The sequence below is a fragment of the Hemiscyllium ocellatum genome, assembly GCF_020745735.1.
Source record: "Hemiscyllium ocellatum isolate sHemOce1 chromosome 27 unlocalized genomic scaffold, sHemOce1.pat.X.cur. SUPER_27_unloc_3, whole genome shotgun sequence".
Lineage (NCBI taxonomy): Eukaryota > Metazoa > Chordata > Chondrichthyes > Orectolobiformes > Hemiscylliidae > Hemiscyllium > Hemiscyllium ocellatum.
The window spans coordinates 1498332-1517924 of NW_026867498.1; the positions used below are offsets into that span (position 1 = coordinate 1498332).

The window sequence follows — 19593 nt, forward strand, 5'->3', positions numbered from 1 at the left end:
ATGCATGAGACCGCAAAAACGTTTATTTCCTTGCTGTGTATCTCTGTCTATTTGGTAACAGATACTTTATTTCTGTTGGCGTAAATATTGTTGTAAGTCATAGCTGGGTACTAATAGTTAGATATAAGGCAAAGAGAATTCCTCAAGTCGGGCACTATCAGAATCCTGGGAGACCCCTATTTCTGGTTTACTTCCTATTGACAAACCTTAAGCATGAGCACCTATTTATTTCTATTTTTTTGTTTCACTTTTCTTGTTTGATTCCCTGGTACAACTACACTCTGTGTCTGGTCGGTTGTCAGGCTGGGAGATAGTGGATTGGGTTTCGATTGACTGAATGTTGTATTGTTCTGGAAGGTGTAAAGGATGTGGGGGGGTTGGGGAATCAAAACTTCAGAAATCCAGCAGAGCTGAGAACAGACCAACATCTTACTCTGTGGGAACAGGGAGATCAACAGGACAGACAAACCAGGACCTGAAATCCGACCTGACACCGGATTACTGTGATCAGTGTTTTGATTAGCAATGCCAACCCTCTTCGGGCATGAGCCCTTTTTCAGGAATGAGGAAAGTGTGTCCAGCAGGCTAAGATAAAAGGTAGGGAGGAGGGACTTGGAGTAGGGGTGTTGGAAATGCGATAGGTGGAAGGAGGTCAGGGTGAGGGTGATAGGCCGGAGCTTCCTGTTTGACTACCCCCTCGATATTCAAGATCCAATCCTTGTCAGCCTGAAGCCATGTCTATGTAAGGAGCCTCAGATCATAATTATTCTCTTCAATGTGTGCAGTCAATTCATTCACTTTTGTAACAGTGCAGCACACATGCAGACGCACTGTTTTCGGTTTTAATTTGTATGATCTTTGCAATCCGGTTTTGATTGCTGATACATTTACCCTCCTTGTCCCTTTCCATCATTCTGTGATGTTCATTTCCCACATCACTACATTGCTCACTGGCCTTGATTGGGATTGGCCGTGCGAAATTACCCATAGTGCCCAGGGATGTGCAGGTCAGGTGTATTTGTCAGGGTAATGTAGAGCAGTAGGGGTATGGGTGGGTTCCCCTTCAGAGGGTCGGTGTGGACTCGTTGGGCCGAGTGGCCTGCTCCCACTCTGTGGGGATTCTCTGTAGCGAATGAATAGGAGCAAACGGTGCAGGACAACGCAGGCACAGTGCGTGCGCCCGGCTTGGCCACGCCCACCCTCTCAATCGTCTGAGTACAGGATTTGGGAGATTACGTTGTAGCTGTCCAGGACATTGGTAAGGCCACATTTGGAATATTGTGTGCAGTACTGGTCTCTCTGCTGTAGGAAGGATGTCATCGATGTTGTGAAACTTGAAAGGATTCAGAAAAGATTGGCATGGATGTTGTCAGGGTTTGAGCTGAACAGGATGGGGCTGTTTTCCCTTGAGTACCAGAGGCTGAGGGGTGATCCTACAGGTTTCTATAAAATCATGAGTGACATGGATAGGATAAATACACAAGGCATTTCCCTGGAATGGGGGAGTCCAGAACTACAGGGTAATAGGTTTAGGGTTGGGGGGAGATTTGAAAGGGCCCTAAGGGGCTACTCTTATATTCAGAGGGTGGTATTATGTAAGGAATGAGCTGCCAGAGGAAGTGGTGGAGGCTGGTACAATTACAGCATTTAAAAGGCATCTCGCTGGGTATATGAATAGAAAGGGTTTAGAGGGATATGGGCCATGTGCTGTCAAATGGGACTAGATTGATTTAGGATATCTGATCGGCATGGATGAGTTGGACCGAAGGGACTATTTCTGTGCTGTACATCGGGTAGACAACGGTCCTCAAAATTCTGTTCCCATTAGGCTCTCCCTTAGCTCTATTGCACATGATAGCCGACCCAATTTAGTCCCAGCTGCCAGCACCCGGCCCATATAGGGGCCAAGTGATGGCAAACGTGACTAGATTACTTTAGAATATCTGGTCAACTCGGACAGATTGAGCTAAAGGGTCTGTTTCTGTGCTGTGTGACTCTAATTGTCTCCAGTGAAAGCAGAAGTGTGGTTGTGAAGGCTGGACTTTCAGAGCATGTTTTGCCCTGACTGGGAGCAGAAGAGTTTGATTGACGTGTGTCGGTGTTAATGCCTTGATGTCTCATTTTGCTCCCACCTTCCCGGGGTCATTAACCATTTTGTGTCTGGCCCTTCCTCAAGAAGCTGCATTACAGGTTCACCCTGAATTGGCACTTTGTTTTGCTTCCCAAAATCAGACCTGCTCACTCTCAGCAGGATCCCAGTGTTGGGAAAGATATTAACTTTCAGGTGGAGGCATCCAAAATTCAGAGAGATGTCAGTCTTGATGTTTTTGCTTTTTCTGTCCCTCTAAGATCCTGAATCAGCACCTTCAGGGGAATTAGTTAGAGCGGAGTGAGAACAGAGGGGAAGGGAGAGTGGGATGGTGCTTTCAATTTTGTGGAACAACACAAGAATATTCCACAGAAAGTCGAGTTGCTTGTTCTGAATTTCTACCCTGCACTGATAGTGATGACTTTTGTAATCTCTTTTTGCAGAGTATTTGAAAATCTGAAGACTGAAGTTTCAAAATCAACGAATGTAGGGCTTATGTCCGAAACATTGACTCTCCTGCTCCTTGGATGCTGCCTGACCTGCTGTTTTGCCAGCGCCACATTTTTTGACTGACTCTCCAGCGTCTGCAGTCCTCACTTTGATGTCAATGTCTGACAGTTACTCAATCCATCGGGACAGCAACTGTTTTGGACTGTGATTTCTGTGAGAGGAATCAACGCTTTTTGCTTCCTGTTTGAGGACATTTTCAGCATCAGTGGGACTGGACGAGAGACCCCACTGTTGGAGCGCACTGTGTGTGGAGCCTGAAACAGTTATACGGCCTGGGAAGGGGATTTCACGGCAGGGAGGGGCTCTACACGTGTTTGTGAGAAACTGAAGCTGTGGCCATGGAGAAACCCGAGGAATCCCGCCCTGGGGAGGAACCGTGGAAGTGTGGGGACTGTGGGAAAGGCTTCCGTGTCCCGTCTGCCCTGGAGACTCATCGGCGCGGTCACACCGGGGAGAGGCCATTCCCCTGCACCGACAGCGGGAAGGCTTTCAGCACATCCTCCCACCTGCCGGCCCACCAGCAGCACCACACAGAGGAGATGCCCTTCAGCTGCCCAGAGTGCGGGAAGGCCTTTACCCGGTCCTCCACCCTGCTGAGGCACCAGCGTGTCCACACCGGGGAGAGGCCTTTCAGCTGCCCTGAGTGTGGGAAAGGCTTCAGCAATTCCTCCGCCCTGCTGACCCACCAGCATGTCCACACCGGGGAGAGGCCGTTCACCTGCTCTCAGTGTGGGAAGGGTTTCATCTGCTCCTCTACCCTGCGGATCCATCAGCGGGTCCACACGGGGGAGAGGCCCTTCAGCTGCCCCGAGTGCGGGAAGGCCTTCAGCACTTCCTCCGCCCTGCTGACCCACCGACGGGTCCATACTGGGGAGAGGCCGTTCATCTGCTCTCAGTGCGGGAAGGGCTTCAGTACTTCCTCCGACCTCCAGACCCACCAGCGGCTCCACACGGGGGAGAGGCCCTTCAGCTGCCCCGAGTGCGGGAAGGCCTTCAGCACATCCTCCACCCTGCTGAGGCACCAGCGGGTCCACACCGGGGAGAGGCCGTTCAGCTGCTCCAAGTGTGGGAAGGCCTTTACCCAGGCCTCCACCCTGCTGACCCACCAGCGGGTCCACACCGGGGAGAGGCCGTTCACCTGCTCTCAGTGCGGGAAGGGCTTCAGTACTTCCTCCCACCTGCTGACCCACCGGCGGATCCACACGGGGGAGAGGCCCTTCAGCTGCCCCGAGTGTGGGAAGGCCTTCAGCGATTCCTCCACCCTACTGACCCACCAGCGGATCCACACCGGGGAGAGGCCCTTCAGCTGCCCCGAATGCGGGAAGGCCTTCACCTGCTCCTCCAACCTGCGGAGACACCAGCGAGTTCACGTGCCATCACAGGGGTATTGGAGGAGTGACGGCCGAGTGCCATTATGGATTCGATTATCAATCGACCGGTTCCGGGGGACTCTCGGCTTTGAATCTCACCACGACAGATGGCAGAATTGGTATACGGTCAGAAACGTGGAGTTTGGAATCTAACGATGAGACCGTTTCAGGGAGGGGGTGGTAGGGGGAGAAAGCCCCCATCTGATTCCCTCTCTCCCTTGTTAGGGAAGGGAACCGCCATTGTGGGATAGGATTCACTCAGTCGTTCCAGCTGCATCTTTTACCCGGTCTGGCCTACACGTGACTCCAGACCCACAGCAGTCTGGTTGACTCTACACTGCCCCCCCCCCCCCCCCCCCCCCCCCGGCAAAGGAGTGAGGAGAAACTTAACTGGAGACAGGGTATGGGTTGAAATTGCTGAGTGAGGCAATACTTCCTCCGGGTTACGGCTGTACCAAGGATCCAATTACTAAGGGACAACTTGGTGCTGACCAATAGTAAAGACAGTGGGGGGGGGGGGGGGGGGGGGGGGGACAGGTTAGGTGTGGTTTGTGCGCTTTGACCCTGAGCTGTTCAGAAAGCAACTACTTTTTCTCTGCCTTTTTGCTGGGGGGATCTGAAGCTGTAACAAATTTGGGTTGCAATAAAGGTTACCTGAACTTACCACCGGGCTCAGACTCTCATTGAAAGCTTTGAGCTCCAAGAGATTTTTGTTTTAAAGCTGCTCATTTCTTTCAGCCTCCTGCACTACGTTTAGAACATAGAACAATCCAGCACAGAACAGGCCCTTTGGCCCTCGATGTTGCACTGACCTGTGAACTATTCTCAGCTCATTCCCCGACACTATCCCAAAATCATCCATGCGCTTATCTAAGGATTGTTTAAATCTCCCTAATGTGGCTGAGTTGACTACCTTAGCAGGTAGGGCATTCCACGCCCTTACCACTCTCTGTGTAAAGACCTTGCCTCTGACATCTGTCTTAAATCTATCACTCCTCAATTTGTAGTTATGCCCTCTCGTACAAGCTAACGTCATCATCCTCGGAAAACGTCTTTCACGGTCTAAACTTTCTCATCCTCTGATCATCTTTTATGTCCCTATCAAATCCCCCCTGAGCCGCCGCCTTTCCAATGAGAAAAGACCTAAGTCTCTCAGCCTTTCCTCATAAGACCTTCCCTCCAGGCCAGGCAACATCCGGTAAATCTCCTCTGCACCTTTTCCAATGTTTCCACATCCTTTCTATGATGGGGCGACCAGAACTGTACACAATATTCCAAGTATGGCTGCACCAGTGTTTTGTATAGTTGCAGCATGATATTGCGGTTCTGGAACTCAATCCCTCTCCCAATGAAAGCTAACACACCGTGTGCCTTCTAAACAGCACTGTACACCTGGGTTGCAACTTTCATGGATTTATGCACATGGACTCAAAGATCCCTCCGCACATCCACAATACCAAGAATCTTTCATTGACCAACTACTCTGCCATCCTGTTATTCTTCCCGAAGTGCATCATCTCACATTTAGCTGCATTGAACTCCATTTGCCACCTCTCAGCCCAATTCTGCAGTTTATCCAAATCCCCCTGCAATCTGTAACATTCTTCCAAACTGTCCAGTTCTCCACCGACTTTAGCGTCGTCTGCAAATTTACTAATCCATCCACCTGTGCCTTCATCTAAGTCAGTTATAAAAATGACAAACAGCAGTGGTCCCAAAACATCCTTGTGGAACACCACGAGTAACTTGACTCCAGACTGAGTATTTTCTATCAACCACCACTCGCTGCCTTCTTCCAGTTTCTCATCCAAACTGATGAAGGGCTCTGGCCCGAAACGTCAAATTTCCTGTTCCTTGGATGCTGCCTAACCTGCTGTGCTTTAACCAGCAACACATTTTCAGCTCTAATCCAAACTGCTAAACCACCCTCAATTCCATGCCTCTGTACTTTCTCCATCAGCCTACCATGTGAACCTTATCAAAGGCTTTACTGAACCAAGTATACCACGTCAACTGCTCTACCCTCATCTGCATGCTTGGTCACCTTCTCAAAAAACTCAATGAGGTTTGTGAGACACGATCTGCCCTTGACGAAACCATGTTGACTATCTGAAATTAAATTGTTGCTTACTAGATGATTATAAATTTTATTTCTTATGATCCTTTCCAAAATCTTTCGTACAATAGAAGGAAGGCTCACTGATCTATAATTACCTGGGTCATCTCTGCTGCCCTTCTTGAACAAGGGCACAACATTTGCAATCCTCCAGTCCTCAGGTACTAAACGCGTAGACAATGATGACTCAAATATCAAAGCTAAAGGCTCTGCTATCTCCTCCCTAGCTTCCCAGAGAATCCTCGGATAAATCCCATCCAGCCCAGGGACTTTTCTACTTTCACTCCTTCTTGAATTGATAACACCTGTGTGCAACTAACCTCGATCCTTTCGAAGAGAAAGTGAGGACTGCAGATGCTGGAGATCAGAGCTGAAAACGTGTTGCTGGAAAAGCACAGCAGGTCAGACAGCATCCAAAGAGCAGGAGAATCGATGTTTCAGGCATAAGCCCTTCTTCAGGAATGAGGAAAGTGTGTCCAACAGGCTAAGATAAAAGTGGGGGAGGAGGGACTTGGGGGAGGGGCGTTGGAGATGCGATTGGTGGAAGGAGGTCAAGGTGAGGGTGGTAGGCCGGAGTGAGGTGGGGGTGGAGAGGTCAGGAAGAAGATTGCAGTTTAGGAAGGCGTTGCTGAGTTCGAGGGATTTGACTGAGACAAGGTGGGGGGAGGGGAAATGAGGAAACTGGAGAAATCTGAGTTCATCCCTTGTGGTTGGAGGGTTCCTAGGTGGAAGATGAGGCGCTCTTCCTCCAACCATCGTGTTGCTATGGTCTGGCGATGGAGGAGTCCAAGGACCTGCATGTCCTTGGTGGAGTGGGAGGGGGAGTTGAAGTGTTGAGCCACGGGGTGGTTGGGTTGGTTGATCCGGGTGTCCCAGAGGTGTTCTCTGAAACGGTCCACAAGTAGGCGGCCTGTCTCCCCAATATAGAGGAAGACACATCGGGTGCAGCGGATGCAATAAATGATGTGTGTGGAGGTGCAGGTGAATTTGCGGTGGATATGGAAGGATCCCTTGAGGCCTTGGAGGGAAGTAGTGGGGAGGTGTGGGCGCAAGTTTTGCATTTCTTGCGGTTGCAGGGGAAGGTACCAGGAGTGGAGGTTGGGTTGGTGGGGGGTGTGGACGTGACGAGCGAGTCACGGAAGGAGTGGTCTTTCGGAACGCTGATAGGGGAAGGGAGGGAAATATATCCCTGGTGGTGGGGTCCGTTTGGAGGTGGCGGAAATGACGGCGGATGATACGCTGTATATGGAGGTTGGTGGGGTGGTAGGTGAGAACCAGTGGGGTTCTGTCCTGGTGGCGGATGAAGGGGTGGAGCTCAAGGGCGGAGGAACGGGAAGTGGAGGAGATGCGGTGGAGGACATTGTCGATCACGTTGAAGAAGGAGGCTATCTGGGTTGTACGGTATTGAAACTGGTCCTCCTGGGAGCAGATGCGGCGGAGACGAAGGAATTGGGAATATGGGATGGCGTTTTTACAGGGGGGCAGGGTTGGAGGAGGTGTAGTCTAGGTAGCTGTGATCGTCAGTCGGTTTATAGTAAATGTCCGTGTTGATTCGGTTATCCGAGATAGAAATGGAAAGATCTAGGAAGGGAAGGGAGGGATCTGAGACGGTCCAGTTGAAGTTGAGGTCAGGGTGGAAGGTGTTGGTAAAGTGGATGAACTGTTCAACCTCCTTGTGCGAGCACGAGGCAGCGCTGATACAGTCATCGACGTAGCAGAGGAAAAGGTGGGGCTGGTGCCAGTGTAGTTGCGGAAGGTGGACTATTCCACATATCCTACGAAGAGGCAGGCATAGCTGGGGCCAATGCGGTTGCCCATGGCTACTCCTTTGGTTTGGAGGAGTGGGAGGATTGGAAAGAGAAGTTGTTCAGGGTGAGGACCAGTTCAGTCAGTCGAAGAAGGGTGTCAGTGGAAGGGTACTGGTTGGGTTGGTGGGAAAGGAAGAAGCGGAGGGCTTTGAGTCCTTCATGATGGGGGATGGAGGTGGAAAGGGACTGGATGTCCATGGTGAAGATAAGGCGTTGGGGACCGGGGAAGCGAAAACCATGGAGGAGGTGGAGGGCGTGGGTGGTGTCCCGAACTTATGTGGGGAGTTCTTGGACTAAGGGGGACAGGACCGTGTCGAGGTATGCAGAGATGGGTTCAGTGGGGCAGGAGCAGGTTGAGACAATGGGTCGGCCGGGGCAGTCAGGTTTGTGGATTTTGGGCAGGAGGTAGAAACGGGCAGTGCAGGGTTGTGGGACTGAGGTTGGAAGTGGTGGATGGGAGATCCCCTGAGCTGATGAGGTTATGCATGGTCTGGGAGATGATGGTTTGGTGGTGGTCAAGGGGGCAGAAGGAGGAAGTGTCCATGAGTTGGCGTTTAGCCTCACCGGTGTAAAGGTCGGTGCGCCAAACTACTACCGCGCCTCCCTTGTCTGCCAGTTTGATGGTGAGGTTGGGATTGGAGCGGAGGGCTGCATATTCAGTGGGTGAGAGGTTGGAGTGGGTGAAAGGGGTGGAGAGGTTGAGGCGGTTAATGTCGCGGCGGCAGTTGGCTATAAAGTGATCAAGGGCAGGTAAGAGGCCAGCACGGGGCGTCCAGGTGGATGGGCTGTGTTGGAGGCGGGAGATGGGGTCGTCAGAGGGTGGGCAAGAATCTTGGTTGAAGAAGTAGGCAGGGAGGCGAAGGCGGCGGAAGAATTGTTCGATGTCTCGCCGCGTGTTGAACTCGTTAATCCGAGAGCGTAGGGGAATGAAGGTGAGGCCTCTGCTGAGGACTGATCTTTTATCCTCAGAGAGGGGGAGGGCTGGAGGGATGGTGAAAACACGGCAGGGCTGGGAGCGAGGACCTGCTGTGGGGCTGGAGCTGGGAGTGAGGGTGGGTTTAGGGGCGGGGACGGGGACGAAGATCGGTGTGGGGGCGGAGTTGGGCATGGTGACAGAGATCGGCATGGGGTGGGGGTGGGCGCGGTGACGGAGATCGGCGCGGGGGCGGAGACACATGCGGCGTTGTGGTCGTGCGGGTTAGTGATGTCACTGGGGGCGGAAGTGGCTGCGGCGATGGCAACCCAAGGGGCTAAAGTGGCTGTGGCGACGAAAGAAACCATGTTCTTCCCGATAGCCGCGGAGGTCGCAAATTGGCCACAAACAGGTCCAGGCGGTGGGCCGTGGAGGGGGTCGTTAGGGCCGACTGCCTACCCCTCTTCCGCGGTTACGTTAGAGCCCGGGTGTCCTTGGAGAAGGAGCACGCGGTGTCCACCAACACCCTGGAGTTGTTCAGGGGGAGGTGGGCGCTGCAGGGAGTGGAGTGCATCATTTCCCCCTCCAACTCTATTTTGATTGAGTCCCTGCCCTCCCCTTCACTGATTGATCACACAGCATTGCCCTTTGATGTGAAGGGCGCTGCTTGTCACTGGCCACCCGGGTGTTTTCCTATCTTCCTGGTGGTGGCAATTGAATAAAGATTGGTGCACTTTGTTTCTCTCACTGTGTCTCACACCCGCTCACACACAACATGGTCAATGTGACTATGACAGGACAGGCCCCACATTCCTTCCCCTCCGTCCCCCCCACAACCTGCCTCACCTTTCACCTCCCGGGCCCAGTACCTTCCAGGTGGCCCCATAGTTGACACAGGGGCCGCCCCACGACCAGTAGAACTCCACCACCCAGGCGCCCGACCAGTTCCCAAGCAGGTCCTTAACCCCATCCGCCTCCAGAATGTTCACCGGCTCCTGGCTGCTGTACAGCCGGCCGGTGTGGCCGTGACACAGCAGCTGCGCCAGGAAGGCGGCGGCGGCGGCCAGTGCCGGGTGTCTGCCCCGGGCCGCACGGCGCCATTTTCCTAACGGCCGCCCTCCCGCCGCTTCCTCGCTCGAGCGACTTCTCCTCCCAACCGCCTTCGCCCCCGCGTGACGTCTGCACGGGGGGATGGGCGGGGCCGGGGGAGCCTCACCGTCACCAAGCAACAGCCACCTCGCGCTACAACTGCTCATTCACAAAAACAAACTCTCCTGTCTCGCTCTGCAGCTGCAGGGGGGGACACTGCCACGTTTCGAGGAGCCCTGTCTACATTGGGAAAGCTCACCGCTCCATTTAAACACATATTCCCACATCTAACGGAACGGCCTCATATCTAAAGGGGCCAATCTGCATTTTAAAGGGACATGGACATTTTAAAGGTATTTCTGCAAATAAAGAAATTTAAATGGACGAGATTACATTTCAAAGGGATGTGGCACATTCAAAGGGATATCTTAATATGTAAAGTGACGCAGTTATATCTAAATGAATCTACATTTCGAAGAGACGTTGCCCTGTTTATAAGTTGAGACAATAGGTGTGAATACTGTCTGTGCCCCAATGTTCAGTCAGACTGACATTTTTCTCAGAAAAGCTCTGCACTTAAATTACATTCTTGAGAAGGTAATTTATAGGTTAGAGTGTAGGTTAGGGAGAATTGGCCGTGCTAAGTTACCCATAGTGACCAGGGATGTACAGGTTCGGGTGGATTGGCCATGGGAAATACAGAGTAAGGGGTTGGGTATGGGTGGGATACTGTTCAGAGGACCAGAGTGAAATAGATGGGCTGAATGGCCTGCTTCCACATTGTCGGAATTCGAGACCCTCCCCCACAAAGAGGCATTTTATCTGCAGCTATCCTGTCAAACTCCTTTCAGAATTCTACTGGTTTCAATAGAGGCTGCTGCCGCTGGAATACAGAAAATGTCACCTTTATTTGTGGTTAGCACTGCTGCCTCACAGCGCCAGAGCCCCGGGTTCAATTCCTCTCCCACATCTGCGTGGGTATCCTCCCACAGTCCAAAGACGTGCGGGTTCGGGTGAATTGGCCACGCTAAATTGCACCATAGTGTTAGGTGACGGGGAATGGGGCTGGGTGTTTTGCTCTTCGGCGGGTCGGTGCGGACTTGCTGGGCCGAAGGGCCTGTTTCCACACTGTAGGGAATCTGATCTAAAGTTCTGGAATTTATATATTGATGAACTAAAACCTGCAACCTATTTTAAAAGATGAAGGACTCAGCAGCGATCCAGGTTTGTTCCAAATATTGCGTCGGTTGCATGACGCTGTGACCTTTTGCTATTAATTTTGTGTCTTATGATCCTGCAGCACAGCTCCCCGCAGAAGGAGCAGCGCTCCAGAAGCTAGTGCTTCCAAATACACCTGGGGGGCGGGGTTTACCAGGAGGGGCGGGGTTTAGCGGGAGGGTGTTGCTCATGGGCGGGGCGTGTCTCGTGAAAGGAACGCGCGCTAGTAGGCGGGGCGAGGCTCAGCGGGCGATGCGGTGCGTTGAGCCTGGAGGCGGCGGCTTTGTGGGCGGTTGCTCGTGGGGGAAGGGGGCGTGGTTTTTTTCGCGCGGGGACCAAGGGAAGGGGTGGGTTTTGGTGCGGGAGGGGGAAAGAGGTGTGGTTACAAGAGGCGGGGCTTTGTCTCGAAGGGGCAGGGTTTACGATGTTTGTTCGGAAGGGACGGGGTTTACGGGCTGCCTTCGGAAGGGGCGGGGTTTACGTTCTGAAGAGACGGGGTTTACGTGCAGCGTTCTGAAGGGGCGGGGTTTACGTGCAGCGTTCTGAAGGGGCGGGGTTTACGTGATGCGTTCGTAAGGGGCGGGGTTTACGTGTCGCATTGGCGCCGGAGGGGGCGGGGTCGAGGCCGTCCCGAAGACGGAAGTGTGTCCGCGGCCTATTGCCTCCGCTGGAGTCTCGGCTGCAGCAAGTAAGGTAAAACTTTATCAGTATTTCCTTTTACAGAGTTTGTATTTAATAACCAGTAATGGCTACTCAATATCATCATAAAGTCCCAAAATGCCATTCATTTCAATCCATTGCAGATAAGCACTAAGAGTTAATTTTCTACGGGATTCAACAGCCTCAGCACTAAAATGGTCTCACAAGGGAACGGCTGTGAATGTTATCACTTGGTGTCCTGTTCACACAGATTCACCGATGCTGAGGCAAACCTTCTTAATTGCCTTACAGCATCCTGTTATCACTTGGTGAGCCCAGGTGTCCCTATCTTTAAGTTCTCTCCTCTTTCTGAGCCTTCCTGCCTGTTTATTTTCTAGTGCAGTAAATGTGTTCAATAATTCAGCATTACATTTTAGTCTAAATGTTTAATGACAAGTTTTAAGGCTGTAGACTTTATCACCCAGATGCCCACACCCTCATTCCTCCCTTTGATTGCACCGCGATCACTGAAAGAGAAGGCTGGTCCAAACGAATGCCCTTCAAGGTGGTCCAGCCATCAACATCCTGTAGAGCGGCACCACCATCTTCACGGCTCATCTGGTCATATTTATCATCACCATCGACACATGTGGGTGAGCCATCGGATCGCAAAGGGTGCATCTTCTGGGGCAAATCTATATCACTAAGGGACCTCATAAGCCGAGCAATTAAATACCTAACAATACCAATACCGACAAACATAAATAGCTAAATCGATAAGCCAATTATACCATCAGCCGGACCTGCAGTTTCCCCAACTGGTCCCTTCAGTCATTCTGTCAAGGAATCCCTGGATCTCTTCTTGTATCTTAGTAATATTGCCAGTGAGATCGGGAATGCCCATAGTGCATTTATCTTGGACAGTGATGCAGACCTCACCCTCCTGGGCGAGTATATAGTCTAAGGCATACCGATTCTGCATAGAGTAAAGACACAGGTCTGATAATCCCAGTTTACTCTGTTCCAGAGCCTCTTTAGTCTTATTTCCTCGAATGGTCAGGCCACAAAAGAGGGAATTGCGGTTCTTTTGACTTGTCACGCCGGCCGATCCTTCCAACCTCAGGGTACTCTGGATTCCCCAGCCTATTGGGTGTCCTGTATTGTCACCCAGTCCATTGGGATCCTTCCAGTCGGAGTAAAGTTGGCTGAGACCGACCGCTGCATTCTCCTCAGATGGAGGTTCCATCGACTTGTCCACTGACCAGGACAAGGTACTGTTGTGGGAACAAGGTCCCCGATATTGATGTTATGAGGGACATCTTTGCCATCCATGACAAGGAAATTGGTAGCTTTACCTCAGCTGAAGAAATAATAGTCTGATTTGGGGTAGATTAGGGAGAGTTTGTCAAAATAGGTTACTGAAATGTTACAGCAGGGGGTCTGGTCAGATATACAGGAGCAAAGGGTCGACGCTTTGCAAGAGGATTCGCTTGAGCACTGTAAAAAATGGGCCAAGTGACTCGAGCACCCGCACTGTATAGGAGACAATGGTCCTCAGAATGCTGTTCCCATTGGACTCTCCCTTAGCTCTATTGTACATGGTCTTGGTGACAATATCAGATTCTGAAAAGAGAAAAGGCCTATAAATGCGCAAGGGAAGGGTTCCGTTCCAGGTCCATGTACCGCATCAGGCCTGCTGTACCCCAGCCAGTGTTACTCCAGCTGTTTGTATACACAGACCGGAGCTATTGGAAAGTGATATTTCACTTCGCAGGGTCGGCAGCAGGAAGACTGACGAATAGTATGGAATCAGGGACTGGGGACGGGGCAAGTAAGTCATCTCCTGATAGAGAGGAGTAACATACTCCTGCCTCTGGGGCGAAGAGCGTTCTGTGGGCCTGTATAAATAAGTTGTTTGCGGATTGTGGAGTTTTCCCTATCAAGCTTCCCTTTTCTCGAGTCGGCCTGTCCTGCAAAATGGGATGGTGTTCCCAGGCATCCTTAAAATATTTACCATAATAACGGGGTTGATCATTTTTATCCTCACTAGGCTTGCGTCTGCAGGTAAAATAAAAAAACCATGGTAACGACATGGTAACTCCCACTGATTTCTACTGTCCTGGTGGACCATCTGGTCTTTCTGATGTAAGAGTCCATTGCAATAATCAATCTTCATCACGTCCCACACGTCAAAGGCGTCTGGTCCGGTGCACTGGACCACATCTCCTCAGCATGGGTGGTGGATAATCTCTGATCATTCCGGGTCGCATCCATACTTAGTGGCTTTCCCCATCAGGGTGTTATACGTGATCAGAAAGGTGAGGAGATAGGCGATCCCCCACATGTCCCTCCTCTTAGTTCAAGTATCTGTAATAAGATTAACATTAGAACAACAGCAAAATTCAAAAACCCAAATGGACAGTGTCCACTCCTTTTGTTGGGATTCCAGTATTCTCTCCTCCTCTTCTCCACTTTTGATTGGTGCGGTCAATCAATTTACAATGGTGCAGTTGGACCCAAGCCGAACGCCCAGCGACTTTGACCACCGTAGGGGTGGGAAGTAAAACCTGGAAGGGGCCATCCCAACGAGGTTGGAGACCTTTGCAAGTCCAGGTCTTGATGAGCACCAACGAACCAGGCTCTCCCAGCGACGAGGCTGAAAGGGAGGGAACATCGCTGGAGGCCGCACGCTCCTGGGAGTGAAAGGCACGCATAACACTAGTTAGAGTAAGAACATAACCAATCATTTCTTCGGTCATGTGGTGGAAGTGGACTGAGAAAGGAGCCGAATCGTTCCAAGGAGTACGGAGAGGGTAACCAGAGAGACTCTCTGCTGGAGACAGTCATGTCTTGCCCACAGACATGGATCCCATCTGGAATAAGGCCACAGGGATTAGCATAACCAGGAGAGGCCAGACTCAGCCATTAATTTGGCAAGTTTAGTCTTGACTCTGGTTAAAACATTCACCAAGGCCGGCCGCCTGAGGATAATAAGCACCATGCAGTTGCCGACAAATACAAGGCTGGGAACAGAGTTCTCCGTTAATATTACCTACAAAGTGTGGTCCATTGTCCGAGCTAATGCACGCAGATATACTGAAGCGGGGAATTATTTCCTTAAACAAAATCTTCACCACAGACTCAGCAGTCGCGTTAGGAGGAGGGTAGGCTTCAGTCCACTTAGAAAAGACATCAACAATAAGCAAAACATATTTATAGCAACTCAACTCATTTCTACAACTCAATGAAGTCCAGTTGAAGTGTCTCCAAGGGACCCTCCAACAAGGGAGTTCTCGTAGAGATACTTGAACTAAGAGGTGGGGGATCGCCTACCCACTGACCTGTATGATCACGTACAACATCCTGATCGGGAAAGCCACTGACTGAGTATCGATGCGATGTGGAACGATCTGAGATTATCCTGATGTCATCTGGTGCACCAGACCAGACACTTTCAACGTGGAGTCGCTTGAGCGATGGCGTGAGCTGCCAGAGGAAGTGGTGGGTGCTGGTACGATGATATGTCAAAAGGCTCTTGGACGGGCATCTGAATATAAAGGGTTCAGGTGGGTCAGGGCCAAGTGATGGCAAATGCGACTGGAGTCATCGAGATGGACAGCACGGAAACAAACCCTTCGGTCCAACTTGTCCTTGCTGACAAGATAGCCAACCCAATTTAGTCCCAGCTGCCAGCACCTGGCCCATATAGGGGCCAAGTGATGGCAAACGTGACTAGATTAATTTCGGATATCTGGGCAGGTTGGGCCAAAGGGTCTGTTTCCGTGCTGTGTGATTCTAATTGTCTTCAGGGAAAGCAGAAGTGTGGTTGTGAAGGCTGGACTTTCAGGGCATGTTTTGCCCTGACTGGGAGCAGAAGAGTTTGACTGAAGTGTATCGGTGTTAATGCCTTGATGTCTCATTTTGCTCCCACCTTCCCGGGGTCATTAACCATTTTGTGTCTGGTCCTTCCTCAAGAAGCTGCATTGCAGGTTCACCCTGAATTGGCACTTTGTTTTGCTTCCCAAAATCAGACCTGCTCACTCTCAGCAGTATCCCAGTGTTGGGAAAGATATTAACTTTCAGGTGGAGGCATCCAAAATTCAGAGAGATGTCAGTCTTGATGTTTTTGCTTTTTCTGTCCCTGTAAGATCCTGAATCAGTACCTTCAGGGGAATTAGTTAGAGCGGAGTAAGAACAGAGGGGAAGGGAGAGTGGGATGGTGCTTTCAATTTTGTGGAACAACAAAAGAATATTCCACAGAAAGTAGAATTGCTTGTTCTGAATTTCTACCCTGCACTGATAGTGATGACTCTTGTAATCTCTTTTTGCAGAGTATTTGAAAATCTGAAGACTGAAGTTTCAAAATCAACAGATGAAGAGCTTATGCCCGAAACATTGACTCTCCTGTTCCTCGGATGCTGCCTGACCTGCTGTTTTGCCAGCGCCACATTTTTTGACTGACTCTCCAGCATCTGCAGTCCTCACTTTGATGTCAATGTCTGACAGTCACTCAATCCATCGGGACCACAACAATTTTTGACTGTGATTTCTGTGAGAGGGAGCAACGCTTTTTGGTTCCTGTTTGAGGACGTTTTCAACATCAGGTGGGACTGGACGAGAGACCCCACTGTTGCAGCGCAGTGTGTGTGGAGCCTGAAACAGTTATACGGCCTGGGAAGGGGATTTCACGGCAGGGAGGGGCTCTACACGTGTTTGTGAGCAGCTGAAGCTGTGGCCATGGAGAAACCCGAGGAATCCTGCCCTGTGGAGAAACCGTGGAAGTGTGGTGACTGTGGGAAAGGCTTCCGTGTCCCGTCTGCCCTGGAGACTCATCGGCGCAGTCACACCGGGGAGAGGCCATTCCCCTGCACCGACCGCGGGAAGGCCTTCAGACATTCCTCCCACCTGCTGGCCCACCAGCGGGGCCACACGGGGGAAAGGCCCTTCAGCTGCCCAGAGTGTGGGAAGGCCTTCAGCACTTCCTCCACCCTGCTGAGCCACCAGCATATCCACACGGGAGAGAGGCCGTTCAGCTGCCCTGAGTGTGGGAAGGCCTTCAGGTATTCCTCCACCTTGCGGACCCACCGGCGTTTCCACGCGGGGGAAAGGCCGTTCAGCTGCCCCGAGTGTGGGAAGGCCTTCAGGTATTCCTCCATCTTGTGGACCCACCGGCGTTTCCACACGGGGGAGAGGCCCTTCAGCTGCCCCGTGTGTGGGAAGGCCTTTACCCGCGTCTCTGCCTTGCGGAGCCACCGGCGTGTCCACACCGGGGAGAGGTCCTTTAGCTGCCCCGAATGCAGGAAGGCCTTTACCGACATCTCCTCCCTGATGAAGCATCAGCAGATCCACACGGGGGAGATGCCCTTTACCTGCTCTCAGTGCGGGAAGGACTTCAGCACATCCTCCCACCTGCTGACTCACTTGCATGTCCACACAGGGGAGAGACCCGACACCTGCTCTCAGTGCGGGAAGGGCTTCACCTGCTCCTCCCACCTGCGGAGACACCAGCGGATCCACACGGGGGAAAAGCCCATCAGCTGCCCAGAGTGCGGGAAGGCCTTGACCGACATCTCCTCCCTGATGAAGCATCTGCGGATCCATACCGGGGAGAGACCGTACACCTGCCCTCAGTGTGGGAAGGGCTTCAGCACATCTTCCTCCCTGCTGAGGCACCAGCGGATCCACACCGGGGAGAGACCGTACACCTGCCCTCACTGCGGGAAGGGCTTCACCTGCTCCTCCAACCTGCGGAGACACCAGCGAGTTCACGTGCCATTGCAGGGGGATTGAAGGAGTGACGGCCGAGTCCCATTATCGACCGGACTATCAACCCGGTTCCGGGGACTCCCGGGTTCGAATCCCGCCACGACAGATGGCAGAATTGGTATTCAGTCAGAAATGTGGAGTTCAGAATCTAATGATGAGACCGTTTCAGGGAGGGGGTGGTGTGGGGGAGAAAGCCCCCATCTGATTCCCTCTCTCCCTTGTTGTCAGGGGAGGGAACCCCCATTGTGGGAAAGGATTCACTCAGTCGTTCCAGCTGCATCCTTTACCCAGTCTGGCCTACACGTGACTCCAGACCCACAGCAGTCTGGTTGACTCTACACTGCCCCTTCCTGGTAAAGGAGCGGGGAGAAACTTACTTGGAGACAGGGTATGGGTTGAAATTGCTGAGTGAGGCAATACTTCCTCCGGGTTACGGCTGTACCAAGGATCCAATTACAAAGGGACAGCTTGGTGCTGGCCAATAGTAAAGACAGTGAGGGGGGTGGGGATGGGGCCAGGGGAGGTGTGGTGTGTGCACTTTCACCTTGAGCTGTTCAAATAGCAACTACTTTTTCTCTGCCTTTTTGCTGGGGGGATCTGAAGCTGTAACAAAGTTGGGTTGCAATAAAGATTAACTGAACTTACCACCGGGCTCAGACTCTCATTGAAAGCTTTGAGCTCCAAGAGGTTTTTGTTTTAAAGCTGCTCATTTCTTTCAGCCTCCTGCACTAAGTTTAGAACATAGAACAATCCAATGCAGAACAGGCCCTTCGGCCCTCGATGTTGCGCCGACCTGTGAACTATTCTCAGCTCGTCCCCCTACACTATCCCAAAATCATCCATTCACTTATCTAAGGATTGTTTAAATCTCCCTAATGTGGCTGAGTTGACTACCTTAGCAGGTAGGGCATTCCACACCCTTACCACTCTCCGTGTAAAGAACTTGCCTCTGACATCTGTCTTAAATCCATCACCCCTCAATTTGTAGTTATGCCCTCTCTTGAATAAGGGCACAACATTTGCAATTCTCCAGTCCTCAGGTACTAAACCCGTCGACAATGACGATTCAAATATCAAAGCCAAGGGCTCTGCTATCTCCTCCCTCGCTTCCCAGAGAATCCTCAGATAAATCCCATCCAGCCCAGGGACTTGTCTACTTTCACTCCTCCTCGAATTGATAACACCTGTGTGTAACTAACCTTGATACTTTTGAGTCTAATATCTCGTACCTCATTCTTTTCCTGAGTGAAAACCGATGAGAAATGTTCATTTAGCACCTCTCCGATCTCTACAGTGTCCACACTCCACTTCCTGCTTCTGTCTTTGACTGGCCCTATTCCTACCCTAATCAACCTTTTATTCCTCACATGCCTATGGGAAGCTTTAGGGTTCTCCTTTATTCTATTTGCCTAAGACTGTTCGTGTCCTCTCTTTGCTCTTCTTAACTCTCTCTTTAAATCCTTCCTCGGTGATCTGTAATTCTCTATCGCCTCATCTGTACCATCTTGCCTCATGGAACAGCATCATAAGACACAGAACTTATATCAAAAGATCAGTGTCATGCAACTGATAGAATATATTGAACAAACTTAGATAGTCTTCATCTCCTAGAATGGGTGCGGGCTTTGGTTCATTAATATGTAACAATGTTCTTGAGATGACATAAGGTTTTATTAAAAGAAAGGCATCTCCGTTCAGACAATGCATTAAAGGTGTGAGATTTGAGTCTGTCAATATTCCAATCTTGAATCAGACCGGTTCTGTTTCCAAAGTCGGAATTTGTAAAATATTACATGGATTGACTGCCTGCAGATTGTGTGCTTTTTGAACAAAATTGAATGTATCTGCAAATATAATTCTGCCAATACAATTTCAACCCATAGAGTGGTGTGTGTGTGTGCATGAGAGAGTGAGAGTGTGTGCATGTGAGTTTGTGTGTGAGTGTGCACAGAAGTGTGTTGTGCATGCTTGGGAAAGTGAGAGTGTGATGGAGTATGAGGCTGTGTTTGTGAGAGAGTGTTGAGGGCTGTGTGTGTGTGTGTCTGTCTGAGAGATAGAGTATGTGTGTGTGAGAG

General features: G+C 51.1%; 2 protein-coding genes and 1 pseudogene across 2 annotated transcripts in view; 2 read left to right on the forward strand and 1 right to left on the reverse strand.

Moving 5' to 3' along the window:
- Positions 1-4248, forward strand: part of LOC132808003 (zinc finger protein 850-like) — a 132319-nt pseudogene extending 128071 nt beyond the window's left edge.
- The window catches only part of LOC132808066 (zinc finger protein 420-like), a 238857-nt gene that overhangs the window by 62874 nt on the left and 156390 nt on the right, over positions 1-19593 (reverse strand). The gene's annotated exons all lie outside the window — the stretch shown is intronic.
- LOC132808023 (zinc finger and SCAN domain-containing protein 2-like) lies at positions 11732-18021 on the forward strand. The gene is made up of 2 exons (XM_060821919.1): positions 11732-11806; positions 16084-18021. Exon 2 carries the CDS (start codon positions 16490-16492, stop codon positions 17540-17542), a length of 1053 nt encoding a protein of 350 aa, XP_060677902.1. The 5' UTR covers positions 11732-11806; positions 16084-16489; the 3' UTR covers positions 17543-18021.